Here is a 23,021-nt window from a genome sequence, read left to right as displayed (position 1 = left end):
GTATTATATTTAAGTGGTATTCCCTCTACTAAGGAAGACGGATTTTCCATCTGTGCTTAAACCACTAATCTGGTGTGCTGATGGAGTAATTCATTTTTGTAGCACCCTACAAAGGAAGTTCCTTTACTCTGTTTATCATTTTGTGTGTTCTGTTTATTGCTTTCTATGTACCTGATTACAAAATTGACTAAATTTATGTTAAGAATCTATCCCAGTTACTTTTAATTGCAACATTAACTGCTTTGTTTTGACTTAGTTCATAGGATTGAATTAATATCTGAAGGAATTATAATAGAGTGTGTTGGTCTTAACAGCATCTATGTCATCTTTATTTCTAAGATTGGATGGATCCTTGCTCATATGCCTACCAAAATGTTTGTGTAGGTGTTATATAATATAAATGTATATCTATAATATGCATATGCTGTGGGCCACCTCAAAATATTTTACTGCTGCTGGCAGACAGAGCGGACGGCAGGCAATATGAGTATTTGCAAATTTGCATTGGAAAAGCTGCTCAAAACTAAATATCAAACAGATGACGTATGAGTTTTCAGGAAGCTGTGCCATTGTGTGTTAGGTGCCATGGAGACATCTCTTAATGGTAATACATCCGTGAACTTTTGCAATATGACCCTGGAAGAAAGCGTTGGTTACAAAGAATTCTCCTCTGCTAGGAGTTAACTTCTACCTGGGACACACTTGGAGTGAAACTGCTGATGAAGATGATACTTAACAACTATGCTGTGACAAGTTAATTTCAGAGGAACAGCCCGATGGAAGCAGTTTGTCTTGGCTGCACTGCACAGATTTATAATGGGAAGAAAGGTGATGGTATCTTCTGAGCAGCACAGCTGAAACACTGCTATTCTCCTGCAGGCTAATATGGGAGCAAGTGCCTCCCTTTCAGTTTGTGTAAGTGAACTTTGTCTGGCTTCGTGAGTCTCTCTCATGTCTTCTCTTGTTTTCTGAGAAAGATGTTCTTCTTTTCTCAACCCAGCTGCTGTATCTGAGACATTTAGAGTAAAATATCATAGATATTTTTAAAATAGAGACTTTTTTAACACGTCACAACTTACACAGAAAAAATGTTTAAAATATGTTAATTTTTCTATGCTTTTTCTTTTTTTGTAGTAATCATTAACTCCTTAGCATTGATATCATGTTCTAGCCTTGCTTATTATGTTCCGAAAGAGCAGAATAAGGTTTAGCTTTTTCAGTTTGTGCACGTTTGCCATGGCAACAGAGCTGAACAGAAGCCAAGTCAACAATGCCACAAGCCAGAACTTGAAGGTGTGCATTTTATAAGCTGCTTTTTCTGTAGCAATTCAGCTATGAATCTGTGAGAACAGATTTCCTTTTTCCTTTTGTAAACATAGTAATAACAACATTTAAGAAGGTTTTGTAATGTGTTGGGATGGTACTATTAAAACATAAAAATCAGAATCCTCTGATGAAATGTGGATGCTTGCTTAAATCTTCCTGACGCAGAACTGGTACCAGCATGTAAGTCTGGATGTTTTGGGTTTAGAATTCTGCTCTCGCTGTGCTGTGTAAAACTTTGAATAAATGAGTCCTTTCCTATGTGATAAAGCGTGGCCTGCGTGACAGAAAAATGAGAACAAAATGCAGCATGGTGGATAATATCACATCATAGAATCATAGAATATCTTGGGTTGGAAGGGACCACAAGGATCATCAAGTTCCAACACCCCCCCGCCACATGTATGGCCACCAACTTCCATGTTTAATACTAGGCCAGGTTGCCCAGGTCCCCATCAAAACTCACCTTGAACACCTCCAGGGACTTCATGAGACAAAATGCAGGGGGACGGGTATGAGGAGGGAAGAAGAGGAGGGGAGTGGGGACATTTTCCCCTTTGCTAGGTCTGATACTGGTTGATTTCTACTTGTATTTTTCTGTGAAATTCAGAGGTCAGTCTGTGGACAGAGAAGTGTGCTGATAGCAGGTGCCTGCAGCGAACTTTGGGTTTGGTTGGATACTGGTACAAACACAGTGTGCTTTCACATGTTAGGTGTGTGTGGCTAAGAGTGTGTCTGCATATGTGCTGAGAATATGGGTTTCCATTAGCGAGGATTTATGGAAAGTTGCATTTTTTGGATTTGATATGCTGAATGTAGGGGTTAAGTTTGTATTGCTTAGGAGCAAGAGAACAGGAGGGGACAGTTGGTGCTTGAGACTCCTGCCTTTGTGTATTTTGTGTATTTTGGTAGCTGAGGTAATACTTCATCTGCATTACAGAGAAACCCAGTTTCCAAAGCAGAATGTTTGATTGCCAGGGAGGCTGGTGTGGTCATGGCAATGCTCAGGAGTTTTCTCATGGAACAGCTGACATAAATAACACATGTACCTTTCAGGGCTTCAGGTTAAGCTTGTGACTGCCTGGATTTGAATACAGAAGCAACGGGAGGCTCGTGGAACGACTGCTGCTGTGTCATGCTGCTCTTCTCATCAGCAGGCTGTGGTGAAGGCCCTGCTGCTAGGACCTCCCAAGACACCTACAGCTACTACTCACGGTCCTCTATGTTTTAAGCTTCCGTGGCTGGATCTCTTGCTGAACTGTAGCGTTAGGCTGTGTCTATGTGCAGTTACAGGTCTTTGTGTGGAAACCACAGTAAGCGTTAGCTGAGCATCTGGCTCCACAGGGCTGAACAGCTCCATGCTGCTGCTGCTTGCCAGGGCTCTTCAAACACCATCTGTATCTGGATTTTTATGGTTAGAGTGTTTACAGGTCCTGTCTCAACTCTAAAGAAGGAAGATATTAACAATCTAGAATGTTAGGAATGTGCAATGGAGGTAAAGCACATGCAAAGAGCCTCTACTGTGAGCTGGTGCAGCCTCACCTTGAGCATTGTGTGCTGCAACGTCAGAGGGATATAAGACTATTTGGAAGCTCTCTAGCTTCCAAAGGAGAACTGCGAAGATTAAGGACTTGTAGGGCAAGATGTATGAGGAACAACTGAGTCCGTTGGTTTGCTCAGCCCAGAGCAGAGGATCTGAGGGGAGGCCTCATGGCAGCTGCAGCTCCTCAAAGGGAGCCGAGGGGCAGCGCAGAGCTCTGCTCTCTGTGGCAGCGACAGGGCCTGAGGGGACGGCGTGGAGCTGTGTCAGGGCAGGGGCAGGTTGAGTATAAGGAAGATAAGGAAGAAGTCTTGCACCAGAGTTCGGCGGGCATGGAAAAGGATTCCCAGAGCTGTGATCAGAGCCCCAGTCTGGTCAGAGATCAAGGGGCTTTTGAATGATGCTCTCAGAAATGGAGCTTGATTTTGGATGGTCCTTTGTGGAGCCTCAGGAGTTGGACTCAGCGATCCTTCTAGGTCCCATTCAGCTCTGGATAATCTATGATCTATAATCTATCAGCTCTCATATAATCTATGATTAGAATCTATGATTCTAATGAGCACAATAATTGTTACTAAAGTGTTAGACTCTTCAACATTAAAATGGCAAAAGTCAGCTACTTCTTCTATCTTGCCCATTTTAATTCCCCAGAAATCATTATCTTCCATTCAAGTCAGGCATACAACAAGTAAAGTCTCACCAGATCCACAGTTCAGCAGAGAAAGAACATTCGGTGTTCCTCTAGAAGCTCTCACAAAGAATGCAACAGAGTGTGGAGTCCCCTTTCCTGTCACACAGATGGTGGAGTATCTAGAAGTATTTGGTAAGTTAATGTTTTGTCTTCTCAGCTCTCTGAGAACTGTACATTTAAGCTGTAATTACTCAGCACTTCCATCATCTATTTTTATTATTGTGCTTTTTTCAGGAACTTTTAAAGACGCAGTTCTCACTGCACAGGTATGTATGATATACAACTGTTGCTTACTGCTTCATGTTCCTTCTTGAGCAGGTCTGCAGCGTGTCGGTATATTTCGAATCAGTGGCTCAGTGAATAAAATCAAGGAACTGAAGCAGAAGTACAATCGGGGAGAAGAAGTAGACCTCATTAATCACGGAGATGTTGATTCTGTGGCCAGCCTTCTGAAACTGTTTCTAAATGAACTGCCAGTGGCTGTTCTTCCAGACGACGTCTGTGCTGGCATGCTGAAAACTTTCCAAGGTACAGAGTGGACACTTCTAAACTTCCTTCTCTAAAAAATTCACTGCTTTACGAACTGCTGAGATACCATTTTTTAATCTAATCACCATAATATTACATTTTTATATCTACTGCCTCACATCTCTCTTTCTGAAGCCAAATCTTCTTTATTTCACATTTCCTTGTATAGCAGCCTTTTTCTTCCCTGTTCAATGTAGTACTTTTTACCAGTTTTCTTACCATCTTCCTAGCAGCAGTGGGTGGCATGGAATGGCGTGAAGTATTTTAATTGCAAAGCCAGAAGGGCTTGCTTAGAGCAATGCTGTCTAGTTCCCTGTTCACACTGATAGTTCTTAATGTGTAAAATAAAACAAAACTGTACCATGGATGGTAGCTAATACTTTCAGGCAATTACAGCAAGTGCTTTTCAGTGATAACCAGTTCAAGTGTTTGCGTACAAATAAGTGTGTTTTATGGGTTAGACTGCAGGTTGCTGTTGTTCAAACTTCGTCTGCTAAATTCCAAGTTACGTAAATATTTACAGAAAAAAAAAAGAAAAAACAGACAAAAACCAATCCGACGACAACAAAAAGACCACAGAAAAATCACTTTCATTAACTCTAAAAGACTGTGCTGAAAGATCTTTCTGTTTCTACAAATTTTTGCAGTGATCTTATTTTGACTACCCTGAATAGTCTTGCTGTTCTTTTTTTCCTCCTCCATTCCAACCCCTTTTCATTAATATGTTGAACAACATGGATCTTAATTTTTATGGAATGTATTTTTTAGGGTTAGAATTGCCCTAAAGGATGTGATTCGCTCTTCACAGTATTAAAGTTACACAGATGCATCCCGGAGCATATTTGAGCATCAGCTGCCAGTTAGTGAGCAGCACTGCCATTTCAGTTCTAATATCCAGGAGACTTTATCACTCTAATTCTGAATTGCTGATCAAACAGGGAGATGATTTTGCCTTGTAACACTCCTTTGAAGAATGAGAATCAAGGAAATGCTAAGTATCCATGATAGAGGTTTTTTTGAGCATCTCTTGTGCAACTACACTCATGTATTTATAGAGCAAAAGTGTTTTGATATGTAGAGGTACTAATTAGTCAGGAAATTGAGGTGTGTTGGGGCTGAAGGGGTACAATTTCTTACACCTCTTAATGAGAGGCAAACAGCATGTGTCAGATCTCTGCAGAAAATCGAGGCTGATAATCTTATGTCCTTAAGGCAGCCTTAAGGATTCATGTACTTGATTACTGCCTGTTACCAGCTTTTCTAGAAAAGCAAGTAGTACTAGCTTCTTCTGTCCTAGCAGGAAAAATAGCATAAACAGTGCATATAAAACTTGTTATCTGGAAAATGCATGAAAATACTTACTAGAATTTAGTATAGAAATTCTTCATTTAGAATACATACCAAGAGTAAAGCACAGAATAAATATTTTTTTTATGTCTCTGGTGAGATTGTTATTACCAGGAATAACTTTTTTTTTTTTTTTTTTTAAATACAGAGCACAGGATTGACACAACAGAATGCATAAAGAATCTGAGACAGTTAATTAGCTGCCTTCCCAAAGCACATCAAAACCTTCTCCAGTTCCTGTCTGCATTCCTGTTAAAGGTAGCAACATACAGTGCAGTGAATTGCATGACTCTGGAAAATTTAGCCATTGTGTTTGGACCTGCTCTTTTCAAGTGAGTACTACGTGATCACACCTTAAAACGAGGCTTTCTGTCATAACTGTATATCCAATGGTCGGCACAGCATTTTGAAAGTTAAATAAATGTCTATACAGAATGTTATGGGCTAGTCTCTCTCCAAGATGCAAAAGTAATTCATCGTATTGTTCATGGAGAGTTTTGGATATATTGGTGCCACTAATTTGCATGTTGATACCTGAAGAGTGGGCAGCTCTGCTTGCTGGTGTGAAGCTGCTGAAGGTGCATTTGAAATGGTAGAGGCCAGACACTTAACTGGATGCTAAAATAGAAAGGTGGGAGAGCATATGTCAGGCAGGTCAAGGTGGTGAGAAGCAGCAGCCTGGAATGGTCTGACAGTGCTGGGTTTCCCAGAGAAACTGAAATCTTAGGACTTCATCCTATCCTTCACATTGACAAAGAAAAGCGATGAAGTGTTTATACTCATCTCAAAATTTGTAAACCTTTGTTTCAGTGGACCAGTCATTCTAGCTTAGTGTGAATTACAAGCTAATGTCTATTTAGAAAATTTTCGTTAACTATTAGCATTTTCTATATAGCAATAAAACCCTTGTGGTTTTTCCCCCCCCCCACTTTTTAATATGTGAAATAAGCAAATTTTTTAAAAACGCATGGTACCAGTTCTGCTGAATATGTATGTTAGAAAGTAATGACAGTCTGTTTTGTGGAACTGTGCTCAGCATTTTTAGAGTGCTCCGTGTCTGTTTCTCTGCTCTGTGAGCTTAATACGTGGTGTAGCATCTTATAAACCCTTGCAGGTAACATTAATAAAAGAACTTCAAGAAAAACAGCTGGAGAGACTTATCTAGCCGTGTGTAGTGTGAGGGCTTATAGCACTCACTCTTTTCAGACAAAGACAGAGTGGTCTTCACCATGGAGCCTACTCCATGGGACTCCTGTGGAACAAAGCAGTTGTACAACAAAACCCCTTAATATCTGTGTACTGAAAGTAGGTAATAAGCATAGACAAATAAGATTTGCTCCCAGTGTCTGGGCTAGTTGCGTGATACATAGAATAGGTAAAAAAAATTGATGCTAAAAAGCCTTCATCAAAAATCCAGACCTCACCCTATGCTAACTCAACAAGGACTGCACTGACTGTCACACTTGTGGCCTAAGTCACCTTTGCCATCACATTTAGCTTGTGTGCATGTACACATAATGTTTTATTACTCTTCTCCCAAATTATTTTAATGTATGTCTACAGAATTCTTCATCTCCGCAGAAGAACCAAGCGGGTTCCATTTTTAATTGATAAACTCTTCCTGTTTTTAAGCATCCTCATCTATTTTGGGAGATCCTCAAGCTAGTTCCAACTATGCCTTTTTTTTTTTTAAAAAAGAGTTCACTTAGTGCTAAACTAAATGTTTGTGGCAGTGATTTGTATGAGAAGCCTTAGAAATTATCAGCTTTGAGTTTCCCTGCCAGAGTGATTTGTTAAGACAACACAGCCACCATAAATAGAAATATATCTACCCAAATGAATGTGAATGTTAATGCTTTTTATAGTCATTCTGATCTCACCAGCTCTGGGAGAGGTAAGCCAGTAGGTCATTTTCTTTTTTGTGAAGTGTGTAACTAGTGCTGTCCTTGAGAGCTACTTTCTAGAATTGTGAAAAATAGCCTTTCTGGTAATTGGGTGGGAAGGAGAGCCTTTCAGCTGGCATTTTCTTTCAGTAAGATTGCTGTACTTCTTCCTGCTGAGTGGCCTGAGGCCTCCAAGATTCAGAACAAACTGCTGTATTTTCCTGTGCAAGATTAATTTCTAGGTAGTCAAGCATGGCACAGAGAATAAAGTCATACATTACCATTAAGTCTCTCAGAGAAGGACTTTGCACGATTAGCTGCAACATCGTTAAACGTTTGGTACCTAGGGTACAGATAAACAGGAAAGTGAGACATATTGAGTACTTCTTGCCATAGTTTGAATATAGTTCTGCTTCAGAACACATAGGCTGTAGAAAATACAAGTTTAATTGTATAAAGGAATGTATACCCCATGCTATTGTTGGAAATGCTTCCTGGATATAACATTAACTATGGTTGTGACATTAATTTGTTGCAGGTGTTAACTGTTCTTTATCCATACTGATACTCTGCATTTTTTGTACAATAACACCTTCCTGCTTTTATGTTGGGTTATTTATTAAACTATTCAGCTTTAATTTTTGATCTGTTGATATTGAAGCATAAATTTGATCTTCAATTATTACCTGTCTCAATCTGTTGACGGTTTTATTGTGGAGACCTGTCAAGTTCATAGCTCACTGTTGCAATTGGGCAGATCAGTATGAATGGAGGATCAGCGTGATAGAAAGGTGCTATAAGGGAAGGGAAAAAGATTGCTTACCTGTATCAGAAGATCCCAGGCTCACAGGGGAAAGCTCCACAAAGGAGAGCTCTCCAGGAAGAACTCTTCCCCTGTGGCAGTCAGCCCTTAAATGAGGTCTAAGAGAGGTGCAGCCAGGCTCCACGCCTTCCAGTCACACAGCTGAATTGCCTTCACCTGTGCTCCCAGGGCTGATGGGTCCTTTCCCCAGGTGCTCCATCAGTGCTTCAGGCCGTGACTCAACAGTTCCCATACACTTCACTAAAGTGATGGAGTTTGGTATTTCAGTAATTGGACCATGGAGCAGTTATGGACTTTGGGACACAAAATTAGAATAGAAAACTTGTTGCTAATTACACCTTACTAACCTAAACTGCGTATACTGCACAGTTATTAAGTACATTAATCTCAACATAGAAATTACATGCCTTAGCACAGGCGTTATGTTGGAAGACTAGTTACAGGAACGCAGAAAACTTATTACCTTGAATTTTAAATGCTAAAAAAAATCACCATGTGAAAACTGGATATTAAATGCCACCTCTCTGTTTTTAATCTGTTGCAACCCTTTATTTTAGCCCTGCTTATTTTCAATGTTTGACTGAAAACATCTTCATACTGGAATTATTCTGTTATGATATTAGTAGCACGTATACTTCTTGTCCCTGTTTGGTGTGATAGGGCCAAAATTGTCAATAAAAAAAGAAGGTATATATCAGAAAAAATGGTAACTGAATAAAATATTCTAATTTTTCTTTAGTCTTCATAAACCAGCATCTGGTATTTTCTTTCTGTGACACCATTCTCCTAGATTTTGAGCCTGGCATGTGTTTCTTGCTTTTTGAAACTTCAGCGTTAAAATCTGCACGATACAGCTGTCACGTCCTCACCTCTTTGTAGGTGAGGGAGCCAAAAACAGAGCTCATAGGTCAAGAGTTACGCTGGTTATTCCCTAGATTTTCTTTGCTGAGACCCACTCTTCTTTCAGTTTCCACTGCAGAATTTTTTCTTCTCATCCTCTGAACTATTGATTTCTACTACGATTCATCCTTCTTGTGAGCTGCTTCACGTCCTGTTAGCCTGTGCGAGTGCTGAGAAGAGAGAACGTTGCTTTTCTTTTATCGGAGATTTGACCTGTGTTACTTAGATTTCTGTGTGTAAAGAGCTTGCTAAGAGATTTCTGCTAACCGCAGTTAGCAGTTCTTGGATGTGTGCATAAGGATGCTAGCCAACTATCTGTTTTCATCTACTCACTTTGACTCATTCTTTCTGTAAATTTACAGCAAGCCTTACACATAAGTTTCTGCCAGCAAGGAACCTTGGCAAGTCTCCTGAACAAAACCAAGGCAAGGCGTGTATGAATTTTCTAGCTCGTGCTTTGTGGCAAAGCAACTTTGAAAGATATAGGCTTTCTCAAGGAAAACAGCAGTTGATTCCTGACGAATCAACTTTTTTTATTTCTCGTTTCTAGAGTTCTTTTGTGTTTGATCTGTACTACAAAAGAGTTTTTGAGCTGAAGTGCAGAATGTGCTCCAGTAGCTATGCCCTTCCTAGGAACATATTCCTGGTCAGTGCAGTGTGAATGCAGCTCCTCTACTGTCAGCCTGATGATTGGTTTCTGCTGGAAGCAGAAGTGTCTGAAGAGGCAGGAAGTGGTTGTTTTGCAGAACTAATTGAAACTGAATGTGGAATATGGCTGCAGAGAAAACTAAAAATGTTCTTTCTATATTTGGAATCCTCATGCGTTGCCACCTGTGAATATCTGCAGATAACTGATATTTAGAGCTACAGGGTCACATTCTGAGTATAGCTTTGGTTTGTCTAAAGCTGACTTGAGAATGGAGCACTCAATAGTACTGTGTGAACGTGAGCCCCAGTAAATATGGTGAGAGCTGTTTGTCTTCATGGATGGCTTGTGGAGTGCTCCATGCTAACAGAGTAAAGAGTTGGTAAATTAGAGAACAAATGTTTAAGCTGATGAAAAAGAAGGCAGGGAACAGAAAAGACTCCTTGTAGCAACTGTGAATTGAGGATATTAATGTTTGGGTGAACTATGAGCAGTCTCATGGGGTTGCTCGGTGCTCTCTTAACCAGCTTTAAAAAGAGGATTTTTCTTTTTGTTTTGCTTTGTTTTCTGAGAAATTGACAAAGTTTTGAGAAAAAGAGGAATTCAAGAGGGAGAACTGTTAGCCAGTCCTTAAGGAAGAAGTGCTGATCAGGCAGTTTATCCAGTGCATCTAAGTTATATCTGCCTGTAACTCTGCTTAAAACATTCTCCTTTAAAAGGAGCCCAAGCTCTAACAGAAACAACAGTAGATTTACAAAAGTAAAATGTGAACAAAAGCACTTGAACTGGACCCGGTGCATATGTTTGTACTTCAGAATTGCAAATGAATAATGAACGTGCTGATGTGGAAAATGGAAGACTGGTGTGTGCATTTCTCTTCTGTAGTCTCCAGAGTTTATGGATTTCTTGTTTAAATATTAATATCGTGCTGTGTAGAATTGAGTTGATGCAGCATAACTAGGGAAGCTGGATTAGGCAGCAGTTATATGTAAATGTCCTCCGAGCCTCCAGATAGCTCTCGATGGGAATACGCAGCCCTTTCAGGGAATGAGATTACAATGCCACATAATGAATCCCCAGATTTAAATTAAATTATTCCAACTTAGTCTACTTGTATGGATAGAACAAGTTAAACTACTGCTTATTTAATAATAATAAAAAATCCCATTATGGACAATCTGTTATTGGGAGCACCTGGAAATTCTGCTACATGTAACCAAAGTCTATGAAATTACAAATTATTATATTGAAACACGGTCTTTCTTACAATTTTCTTTTTCCCCTACGGTCTGTTCTCCTAATATTTCAGTTATCAAAATTCACCTTCAGAAGCTGAAACTGCAAAACAGCTCTTTAAGCCCTTGTGCCTTTGAGTAGTGGCAGATTTATGAGGCTTTTATGAGGCTTTTTTTTTTTTTTTTTTTTTTTTGTCCTCTTCATCCCTGATTTTACAAACTTCACAGCTGAGAAACTGTCAGGCTCTAGCTATATTGTTGCACTGCGTCGAAGATTCAGTGTGATGTGAGTAGCTGTAGCAAACTGAGACTCCGTCACTGTGAGCTTTACAGTATTGTGACCCCCAGCAGATGAAGATGACTCCTGTCCCAACAGTCGTGTATTAGGAAGGGGGCTGGAACACTTGTTTTATGCTGTTGTTCAACAGGCTGCATTCTGAATTGTTTGGGGTATTAGGGGTGCTCCCTGCATGACTTATTACTAGCCCCTGATCTCAGAGCTCTGAAACTTGATCTATCTGTTCTTCCCTTAGGATTCCCGTCAGTCCCTTGGCTTGTGAAGAACAAAGGCTTTACAATGGCCTCCTGCTGTATTTGCTTCAGCACTATGAGATGCTTTTTGCTGATGTGAACCCTTGTTTCTCACCGAGACAAGCAGATGGCCTCCAGGTAAGAAAGTTACGTGAACTGGTTCAGCAAGGAATCAAAAGTGCTTCACTGAGTTGTAAGCTACAAATGGAAATAATTTACTTTATATGTAGTTTAAGTACTGACCACAGCTACTTGCCAGTACTGTGAATACTTATTCATCATATGCACAAGCTAGAGGGGAAACAGAAGTTAAAACTGTGATTTTTGAGAAAAAAAAAGCAAATGTAATAGTATAAGAACAGAGTCAAGAATAGAATTCTAACGTTTTCCATTTTAAATATCTTAATGCAGAACTTTGTTAGATCAAAGCCACTGAATTTTTCCTCTGCTGAAACTCTTTATACTGTGTTGCTATATGTTGGTGAGTCAGGGGAGCAAATACAGAAGGGTGAAACCCATTTCATCTTTCCATATGTTGCTGAATTTCTCTCAGATTCTCCTTGGGCGACATGTTCTTCTTTAAAAGAATGTTAGTACTTTGATTTCTTGTTGGCCTCGTTTGTCAAAAATCTCCTGGTGGAAGAACCTTGATAGACTATTGTTGCTTTAGGGGGGAGGGTCAATATAAGATTTGTTTTCAGTTTGTGATGTCACGTATCATCTCTGCTTAATTTGAAATTGATTTTTTTAGAAAATGACTGGAGGGGCATGTAGTAGTAAGGCCTGCAGTCTCATACTACACCATGAAGTTACCACAAATCCTTGCAGATCATTCCTAGATGATTGGAAGGGTAGCAGATCGTGTCAAGTGTTATTAAATAGATTTAAATTGTATGTAATTGAAGCTCGTGAGTCTCACATTTGTGGCCCCTTTCTTTTTGGCTTCTTAGTTTTCTGCGTTAAGGAAAAATCAGCAGACTTTTATAATGCTAAATCACAGTTCATATGTAGAGCATGTTCTATATCTGCAAGGAGGATATTGGGACTGTCATTCTTCTTGGAACACCTCTCTATAAAAAAAAACCCTGAAAAATTCTGTATAATCATAGGTACAGAGAATAGAAGACATCAGTGCAAGGATGTTTATGAAATGATTCCAAATCTAAAACCCTACTCAATTCACATAGATAACATTGAAGCACACACTTCTACCTCCCATCATACTCTCCTGTGTCACTGCGATCTTTGAGAATCCCTGAAACACGTACTCAAATGAGTGTGCAAGACCATCCAACTGTATATGCTTCTACTCACAATAACTATGTATTTTTACAGTAGCAAGAGGAAATTGGAAATGTATTGGAAAAGCCAAGAGACTTGGCATTCTATTTCAATGACTGTTTTAGAAGGAACTTCACTCCCTGTAATTCTGCAGAATGTCACAGTCTGTCTGGGCTTGTGGTGATGTGGGAAAGAAGTATTGTGAAAAAAATCCTTTCAAGTTCTTTAATAAAAGCCCAGATGAAGCATAGCCATGAGGCACTCTCCTGCTCTGAGGTAAGCTTATGAAAGAAATCCCATCTGTGGTGAGAAGGGAATTCAGAATTCTGTGGTTGATCTTGCTTTTGTAATTTCTGGCAGGAAATCCAGCATATTGGATAGGTACTCTTCATCTTTCATAATATAACAATTGCTAAAAGTCCACTAAATGAGAAACATGAATGTTAGGTTTACAAAGTAAACATAGTCAACGTGCATGAACTAGTTCCAGCAAAGCAAGCAAAAAGTGAAATGGCAAACGTGGCTCAGATCGCTCGTTGCTTCCTGGAAATGAAACTTGCTTTTATTGGCTGTTTCTCCTGGAGTAACTTGAAGCAGTTACACTGATGTTTGCATTTTCAGCTATTTAATTTGAGGGATCTTTTTACTGTTGTTGGGGTGTGCTTTTTGTAGAAGATTACGCCATAGAAGCTAATTAAATTATAAACCAAGCCTTGCTAGTAGTGATTTGTCATACTCTTTGTCATCATCATTTCCAAATCTTATGTTCTGGTTTAAGAAACAACTGGATTATGTATGTATGTATGTATGTATATATGTATGTATGTATTTATTTATTTAGCATGGAGTTCTAGAGTGCTTTTCCATATCTGATCTCCGTACTGAAGTATGATAGATAAATCCTTCCTGAACTAAGCAAACAGAAGCACAACTTTTTGGGTGTGTGCATACCACTGCATCCCATCCTTCAGTTAATTAGAAGAAAAGCTAAAACCCTGAGGAAATAACTCTCATTTCTTGTTTTCTCTTTTTCCTATGACCTTTACGTATGCTTCCCTTTTTATCAGCAAGGCTGCAGAGACTGTGTAGTTACTCTCTGCAATAGTGGAGCCCTACTGAAAAGGGAGTGAAGAGAGCCATTGCTGGGAGAGGGGAGCTAAACGCTCTTCCAGTCCTCAGAAAGACCACAGACACCTCGGAGTGGATTTCTGAAACAGCACAACGTGGTTTGAGTTGGTCGGCCTACTGCAGCTAAATATTTTATGGAGACTTTATCTATTTGACTTATGGTTTTATGAGATGTCTCTTTGCGGTTTAGGGAGTTTTGTTAGTATCAAGTTTTTAGCATTTTTTAAAGAGGGTTGTGGATGTTTCCACATTAACCGATTTGTTTAAAAATGAAAAAAAAAGAAAAATTGGTGCTTCACTTTCGTTTGAAGTTGACATAAAAAAAAGATTTGCACTCTTCCAAGTGGACTGTCCTCAATTTCAAGGACAACTCATAATTTAAATGATGTTTTCCTTTGCTAATCCCATGATAATGCTTTTGAAATTAGTTGAAACCTTTCAAAAACAAAACAAATGTGGTCTTATGATTTAGTAAACTCAAGCTTCCAGGTTAGACTAAAGCGTCCTGTCAGTGAATTTTTCATGGATAGAGTCTCATAGTTCCGATTCATATTTGTGGGTTTAGCATTTTTTCCTAACTTTAAACTGATACAGATCCTGATTATTTTCTTTCACGTAAGTTCTTTGCATTGCAAAGATAACTTTTAGTTGAGTTTAGATGTGAACACAGCGAGTCCTGTGTGTAGCACCTGAACTGCCAAGAGATTTGTCAGGGCTTGCAGTTATGTTATAGAAAGATTTCTTTATATTACTTGAGGATTTGATAAAGAGCGCTGTATTAGGCAGTTGTGACTTAAAAAGACTTACAAACTGGAGGTGGCTGGAATATTTGTTACTCATTCTAGGTCTTCAATGGCAAAGCCTTCCCATTGATAGGTGAAGAGCAGAGGGGATATGATGATGTGTGATGTTATTTCTGAGCCGTGCCTATGGTCTTCAGTAGACCTGCCTTTGTGGTGGAGGTCTGTAAGTCTGAAATGACAAATGTGCCTGGTCTCTGTTTTTAGCAAACTACAAGGTGTGGAGTGAACGTGACACATTTAATGTTTGCTCCAGCATTGTTGGGGCTTTCTCCTGCCTTACTGTATGAGTGCTGTCACACTTAAATCCTTTCTGTGACTTAGTGGATTTTGCCACTATCTCCCAGTTCCCTGTGACGTCCAGACATTGTTACTTTTATTTTTCTTTGGTTGGCAAAAGTTGTGCTAGGAGAGAATAGGGGCAGGAGGAGGTGTGTTCTGTAAGCTTTGAAGCACGCTCTCAGCTGTGCTTTACTTCAGCAAGTGACTTGAACATGAAGAGGGAAGCTGGTTACATTGAAGTCCTATGATTCTTTAATGCGATGAATAATTCAGAAATAGCGCTCAAGTGATTGCACAAGCTGATGACATTGATCACCATCAGCCATTCAATAATGGCATAAAGAATGTGAGTGGGGAAGGTCTTTCTAAAACTGATTGCTGACAGATGCCTTTCCTGAATTGGAAAAACGCTGTGAGGTGATATGCTGTACAGAAACAAACTAAGCAGTAGTGGAGATTTACCTTTGTTACCTCTCAGTCTGTGAATGCTTGTTTTCAGTTTTGCTGTGAACAGAGCGTCTTGAAAACTCCTACCACAGCCAGACTTGCAGACCGTATGTTGATTACAGATTGAAGAGTTTTGTTTGCAATTCACAAAGGAGAGAAATATCTGATGTGTTTAGAATGGCAGGTGGTTGTGTTGGTTATCAAGGCCAGCTACAACACAGGGAGGAGACTCAATTAATACAGTGTACATGTTAGGATAACACAAAGTTCTACTTTCAGAGGACTAAGTGGCCTTCCCCTGATGTTTATTAAAATTTACTGCACCTAAATGGAAGACTTGTGGCTCGGAGATCCGTCTCAAGTTTGCAGCAGCATTTTCTTCCACTTGGTGTCAGCATTGTTCTCCCTGGCTCCTGAGCTGTATTTGCTTTGAACATAACCCTTTAATACGTTCTGAGCACCTATCTTAAAAGTAAGTATTAAATTTCTATTTTTGTAACATATCAGCAGACCATCCTGTTCCTTCCTCAGACAATTACCGATGTCAGAGAAGCATGAAGGAAGGGTATGAACTCACCTCCAAACCGCTGTGAAATGCAACCCTTTTTCATTTTACGTTCATGTCACCTTCTTTAACTCGGCAAGACTACCAGTAAAGTCTGTTATTACTTTTCTATTCATTTTCTTTGGTGAACACGAGCGACTTGATTTGTTCCATATATGCTGATGATCAGGGCGTTTTGAGAAAACATCAGAAGCGAAGTCTTTCATAGGAAACTTCTCCCTTGGGAAATGAAAAGTATTTTTATTGAAAGACTTGTGATACGTAAGCATCAAAACATTTTAGTCTTTTACTTTTTTTTTTTTTTTTTTTTTTTGCTGTTATTATAGCAAAAAAAATTGACATTTCTTTTAAACTTTTCATGGCTTTTCAGTTTATATTAGGGTAGGATTGGGAATTTCAGAGAAGCAGATGAAACATAAAATAAAAACCTTAAAATATCCACTGTTAGGAATGAAAAAAAAGATCCTGTTTTTCATTTTTCTGTAGTTTTCATAGAGAGTTGGGCTTTCTGCTATGCAGAATTTAATAGATATTTTCTGAACGCAGTGCTCCCTCCCATCCGCCCCAAATACTTAGACCACCTTTTTCTTCTTTAGTGAGTTTTTCATCTACCCTAGCAAGTATGCAAACATGCTGAAGTACTTAACGTCACTTTGCCAGAAGAATATGCCAGCACTTATCACAGTTGCGAGAAGAAAAGCTTGGCTGAATCTTGAAAGCGTGTTAGTGTGTTATAGCCTAATGCAGTTTCACTCCCAACTTATTTGGATTTTTGCTGTAGAGCAGTCTCTGTGGTATTTAATTTCTTTGCTTCAAGTGAAAAAGGAAATATGTATTCATGAATCAGCACTGCTATTAAGTAGTTTCCAGAGCTATCAAACTAAAGACTGGGTACCTTCTTAATTTGCTATGAAAAAGGAAAGAGGTAAAATGTGCTTGTGAGGAGAACACAAATGCAGCTGAGCTGAAAATATGAAAAAACAGATAAAATGTATGGCTCGAATGCATGCTACTCCTCTTTCCCAGGGATCAAGGTTAGAAAAGTTTAGTTGGAGTTGTCCTGATTCACTGATACATCTTTATTTTCTTGGGGGAAAAAAAAAATTGGAAAGGATTTATGGAAAAAGGAGAGAGGAAGAGGGAAAAAATAGCGGGAACTAGCTGTAGGAATGTTTTAGAAAAATGGACGTTTCAGAAAGTTATAGTAAGAACAAACGCATAATCTTATATGCTTTTTTCCAGATTCATTTCTTGTCTTTTCAAAGGCCATTTTTAATTCAAACAAATGTTACTGCAGTTTGGCTTTGCCCACGTGAGTTGACTTGCATGGGTATGGCAGTTTATATTCTTTTAGCCAAGGTTCTGTGAAGAACCTTTTTTCAGACATTTGAATTTTCACCGTCCAGCCCCTTTAATTTGATATAGCTCTATTCCTGCGGGGCCAAAGATGAGCATACCTTTCCCTACTGGATAGAGTCCTTAATACTGTATGCCTTACTCTGTTCTCACAAGTGGCACAACTGTGCTGTGGGATGGCTGTAATACAGGGTGCTGGTCAGTACTGCATTTTTTTGGTAAATTGTAGAACAGTTAAATACTTGATGAGGGGCTGCCGCAGCACGAGGCAGAACTGCTTCCAGTATGTGACTGGAGCTTCACCCGGGAGTCACTGGTGTCGCTGGCTGTACAGAAAAGCAGTTAGGAGCTCAGGTTTCAGTTACTTTTGGAGAGCCCTCTGCCAGCATCCAGGTTTTGGGAGCTTGGTTTTGCCCCTCCGTCATGGAACCAGGCCAAGCCAGGCTGAACTGTGACAGAGCTGAGCTATGCAAGTTAAGTATTGGGGGGTCCAAGTAGAGGAGAACAAATGATATCTTAGATTCTTTAGGATTTTTTTTCCCCCATTTTTATACTGAAATTAAGAAATCTATTACCATTAAAAAAAAAGAAAAAAGAAAAAACAAGAAAAGAAAAAAAAAAAAAGTTGGGGAATAAAGGAAAAAAGAACCCTTTACATACATTTATGTTTGCGTGATGGCTGTAGGATTTTCAAAATGTTGTGCTGAAGATCAAGGGAGCAAGGGAAGAAATTGCGACTTAGCACTTTTTCTGATATTATTTCAGTTGTTAGCTTTTCAAAGCTTTTTTTCAAACATCAGAATTATGTGGATAGATTTCACAGAGACACAGAATATCCTAAGTTGGAAGAGGATCAAATACAACTCGTGATACTTTGAGCTACCTAATCTTTTTTACCATTATGTAGGAGAGGGCTATGCCACAATAGTAAACAGTGAGCTGAGTTTGGTTATATGTGGCACACTGTAACTCAAAGCCATACGCTACTTCTAAAAATGTTTGTCTTTTGCATATTTTCACTAGGAAAGTATAGCAAGCAATCTACCACTTAATTGCAAGGAATGACGGATGAACAAAGTATTTCCTTGGCTACTTTACTTTTCTTTCTTTCATGTCCTTGAAGTTTCATCTAAGCAAATTCTTAGCTATTTTACTAACCATATTCCATAACTCTTTCCAGGTTTAAACAGAATGCTGGCTGGGGTGGACAAAAGGGGAAGAGAAAGATTAAAAAAACTGTGTTCAAGGTTAATATTAAATGGCTATAGAGCAATGCAGACAACCTTTCGCAATCTATAGGCACAGATCACGTAAGAAGTTGAGCAACTCATGAAAGCTGCTGCTGCTGGAACACCATGCTGGTATGTTCTAGATTAAATCAGTGAGCTCTGTGTTCCTTTCTTTTTGACTGCCCTGGGTAATTTGGGTGTTACAGAGAAAATGGCCTTCTTGTATTCTTGTAAGTTGTAGAATAAAAATGCTCCTAGCAAATTTGCAATTGTAGGCGGGCTTGTGAGCTAAAACAAAATTTCTGTCTGGATATGTGTGCAGTGAGTTACTGGCATCAGCGCTGCTGGCTTCTTTTCCTATCTTGCTTATTCCTGATATGGATTTGGTAGCAATGTCACTGTGATTTCTAACCAGAGAGAGCATAAGCAGATGAAATCTAAATCTAGATCCATGTCTATGTCAATCCTTGTTGAACTTTGCTTCTAGCATATATTGCAAAACCATGTCCGTGTAATTGTCATTCTTTATGAAGTTAAATTTAAAGAAAAAATATCAAAATCTCTACGTGCAGAAGCAAATTTTTTAAATATTATTATGAAGCTGTCTCTCTTGGGAAGCTTGACATTTCTGCAGGACTCTGGAAGTAGAATAAACCCTTCAAAATGGGATATGGTAATTTCAATGAACAGACAGGTCAGCTCTTAAGAATACCGAGGGGAAATTACGGTTCTCTTCAGTTTGACTTCTTCCTAGTCAGCAGATTCTACAATATATATTGTTCCCTCTTTGAAACCCTTACATAACATGGGTTTTCTTTTTTTAATCACAGTTGACTTTGGAGTTGAAGGGCTGCTGCTGTCCCTGTGTGGTCCTCAGTATGGCTTTTCTATTAGTTGAAAGGAAGAAAAGAATTGTAGAGGAAAAGAGAAGAATAAATTACTTCTTCAGTATCAACTCATTAATCATTTAAATGAAGCTGGGAGTTGTGTCCCCGTCTCACCCTTCTGCAGCTCTTCCATTCATAACAAAATAATAGTTTTGGAAACTGCTACATGATCCATATATATACACAGGTCACACAGAAAGTAGTGCCTCCTATTTATTTCCGTGGAAATTACAGCAGATATAAAGAGCACTGTGACATTATTTGAGACAGAACATTGTCAGCTACAAAGAATTCTTTTCAGCAAAACCACCACCAGTAGCTATGCATTTTTACTGGCTATGAACAAGAGCCTGCATGCCATGCTCATACAAACCTGTGCCAGTGGATGTGACCCGCTGTCACCACTGCTGAAACGCAGCACCCACCGCCTCTGTGTGCTCACATCTACTGCTTGGTCTTCAGAAATGTTCAGCAAATGTCAGTAAATGTCCACGTTTGCCACTTCTGCACGGAGCCATCCCTTTGCTTCATATGCACTTCCATGTCAGATGCCATTCTGTAAGACTGCCCCTCTGCTGCCATTTGTCACACAGCAACAAAATATAACAGAATCTTAGCAGAAACGTGCAACCTCTACTGCCATACCACCAACATTTGCTACAGGAAGGTAATTCAGCAGAAACATTTAATTAGCTCTTATATTTTACTCCAATATTGCTGTTGTCTATGGGGCAGTAGAAATAAGCTGTTTTATACAGTTTATACTATCTGTGGTATTACTCTGCTCTTGTGAGGCCCCATCTGGAGTACTGCGTCCAAGCGTGGAGCCCCCAGTACAAAAAAGACACAAAGCTGTTGGAGAGAGTCCAGAGGAGGGCCACGAAGATGATCAGGGGACTGGAACACCTCCCCTATGAAGACAGGCTGAGGGAGCTGGGCTTGTTCAGCCTGGAGCCCGGAGAAAAGAAGGCTGCGGGGTGAAATCATTGCAGCATTTCAGTACCTAAAGGGAGCCTACTAATGGGGGGGAATTAACTCTTTGAAAGGGTAGATAACTGCGGGACGAGGGGAAATGGTTTTAAGTTGAGGGAAGGGAGATTGAGGTTGGATGTCAGGGGGAAATTCTTTACAGAGAGAGTGATGAGGTGCTGGAACAGGCTGCCCAGAGAGGTTGTGGATGCCCCGTCCCTGGAGGTGTTCAAGGCCAGATTGGATGGGGCCCTAGGCAGCCTGGTCTAGCATTAAATGAGGTGGCTGGTGGCCCTGCATGTGGCAGGGGGGTTGGAGAGTCATGATCCTTGAGGTCCCTTCCAACCCTGGCCATTCTGCGATTCTGTATTAGAACTGCAGAATTTAATGAAATGCTAAGCTGTTTGCAATCCAACTTACCATTTTTTTCCCTGTATCTTAGGAAATACTTGAGTGGGTGAGTCCAAATGCAGAGTTGTATAGTTAAAACATCTTATTTGGGAACTGATGAGGCTCAATGACCTGGTAAAGAAAAGTCCTGAGCTTGACGAATGAAAATTATACCAGTTAAGAGAACTTCAGCTTGTTTCAGTAACTTTATATTAAGTGCATTTCTAAACTCCTTGTGATAGCATGTCTAACATGTGTGAATGTAAACGTGAATGTCAAGATTCTACTTAGCCCTTCTTGTCATTGTTAATGAGGAATTTCCAGAGTTGTGTCACAGTTTCATGATTTTTGTTATTGTTATTCCACATCATGAGATCGTGTAGTGCACTGGGAGTTAAGGTGTTAACGCTACGGATCCGTGGATTGTCCTGTCTCAGAAGAGAAGGGTAACTACATATCCCAGAGGACTCTTCGTTGTTCTGTTTCCATTTTCCATTGAGAGGTTAAAGATAAAACTGTTCACAGGTCACAAGACGTCCCCTTTTCCCTTTCTGCTCGACTCCGCAGTGCACGGTCCCTAACTGTCTCACCTTCAGCATTAGAGTAAGGCCTTTGGTTTTGAACACTCTCTCATTTTATTTGAATTATTAGCTTCATTTCCAATTATGTTGTATTGTATTGCCTGCTTTGTAGGGGGGCTGGACTTGATGATCTCTAGTGGTCCCTTCCGGCCTCTAAAATTCTGTGACTCTGTATTGTGTTATCTTGCACTCTGATACCTTATATTTAGTAAATTAGCTTTCCTCCTCAGATTGTTGCTGCTGTTTTTGTTTTTAGGCCCATCTCCCTAGCCTTTCTCCTCTTCCCCTTTTCCCGGGGCATGGATCTGCGGGTCCCCCTGCCTCATTAGTCATGGAACTGGGTCGAACCAGCCCATAAACCGTCTACAATGGGTACAATAAATGCTTTCATGCAATGCAAGTTTGCAGAGATAAGCTCTGGAGCAAATACCAGCGTTAAGCTACACGAAAACAAACCTACAACTCCCCAAAGTTGAAATGTTTGTGCCTCATAGCGACAACAGAAACCGATGTGTCCATGGTAAAGATAAAACTGGATCTTTCTCAAAATGCCTAGATCCTTCCTCTCAAATGCCACAGTTCCGAAACACTTCTCTATCCTAAGCAAACAGCTATGAGGCATCAAAATAATCCCAAATATTCAATTGGTAGAATGAAATATTCAGGTAGAATGAAAGTAAAAGAAGCAGGTGCGGTATGTCAGTGTTACTTTACTAGTTTGTAAGAGCAAAAATTTGATAGATATCTCATTAAATTACATTCTCTTTGGAACCGTGCACAAAACTGGTGAGGAATAAACATCAAATTTAAAGTCATTTGCTTACAGAAATATGAATTTAAAATTGGCTTCCAGCATCTGCCTCGCTAAGAAGCATCTGAACGTCTCGAGTATGAGAAGTCAAATAGGTATCGATATTTACTGCCTTTACTGTGATGATCCCACTAGTGAAGTTCTGAGGGAATTGAAGGGACAAGGTTTTCTAAAATTTATGATCGCTTTTTTAGCCAACTTATGTTCCAAACAGAAATATGCAATATGATTATTCTGCCTTGCATTATAATGAAAGAGTGGAACAGTCAGGATATACATTTGGGATAAAGAGGTTTGAATTTTGAACTAGGTCAATTACTGGCTTAATGCACGGAAACAGGATATTTGAGTCTCCTGTGACTTCATCTCCTGCCTTTGAAAAGACAAAAAATTTACACAATCCATCGATACACACGCTTCACGTTCCCATGCGACCTAACTGAGGGGCCGATCTCTTGAGATGTAGCGCATTTTTCACCAAATACCGCCCTTACGTTGGAGCATTTCAACTTGCCGAATGTTGGTGAAGTGCGACAACCAGGGATCCAATCCACAGAGCTCACTTAAAGCAGTTAAGTATTGTAAAAAATATTCTCTCTTCAAATGAACTGGAACATGAAATAAGAGTGTTGTCCATTCTCATTAATAATAATCATCACCATCATCATAATGCGTTAACAGAAAACAGGCCATTAAGAAACAGCTGGCCAATTTTGGTATTTGATTCCTATTAAGAAATACTTTAATGTCTATTGATGACGATCATAATTAGTGTTTTAATAAGATGCCTGAAGAAGAGCAGTCATCAAATCTGCTCTTCTTAGGACTGCCGTGAAATCGCCGAAAGT

At 39.6% G+C, this 23,021-nt stretch overlaps 1 protein-coding gene across 1 annotated transcript; it reads left to right on the top strand.

Moving 5' to 3' along the window:
• Positions 1 to 888: 888 nt before the first annotated feature.
• On the top strand, positions 889 to 22,956 carry LOC116244329 (protein FAM13A-like). The gene is made up of 8 exons (XM_090144831.1): positions 889 to 915; positions 3,537 to 3,686; positions 3,873 to 4,082; positions 5,578 to 5,761; positions 11,450 to 11,585; positions 12,783 to 13,004; positions 18,487 to 18,667; positions 19,366 to 22,956. Exons 2-6 carry the CDS (start codon positions 3,662 to 3,664, stop codon positions 12,783 to 12,785), a joined length of 558 nt encoding a protein of 185 aa, XP_090000957.1. The 5' UTR covers positions 889 to 915; positions 3,537 to 3,661; the 3' UTR covers positions 12,786 to 13,004; positions 18,487 to 18,667; positions 19,366 to 22,956.
• Positions 22,957 to 23,021: the final 65 nt, after the last annotated feature.

The sequence above is a fragment of the Phasianus colchicus genome, chromosome 8, assembly GCF_987193195.1.
Source record: "Phasianus colchicus chromosome 8, bPhaCol1.hap1.1, whole genome shotgun sequence".
Lineage (NCBI taxonomy): Eukaryota > Metazoa > Chordata > Aves > Galliformes > Phasianidae > Phasianus > Phasianus colchicus.
The sequence above is the reverse complement of the archived record's forward strand: the minus strand, read 5'-3'. Positions and strand labels throughout refer to the sequence as shown.

Coding starts and splice junctions, on each gene's coding strand:
- LOC116244329 (XM_090144831.1), top strand. CDS start 3,662: ATGGTGGAGTATCTAGAAGTATTTG. Junction 4,083..5,577: donor CATGCTGAAAACTTTCCAAG/GTACAGAGTGGA, acceptor TTTTAAATACAG/AGCACAGGATTGACACAACA. Junction 5,762..11,449: donor TTTGGACCTGCTCTTTTCAA/GTGAGTACTACG, acceptor TTCTTCCCTTAG/GATTCCCGTCAGTCCCTTGG.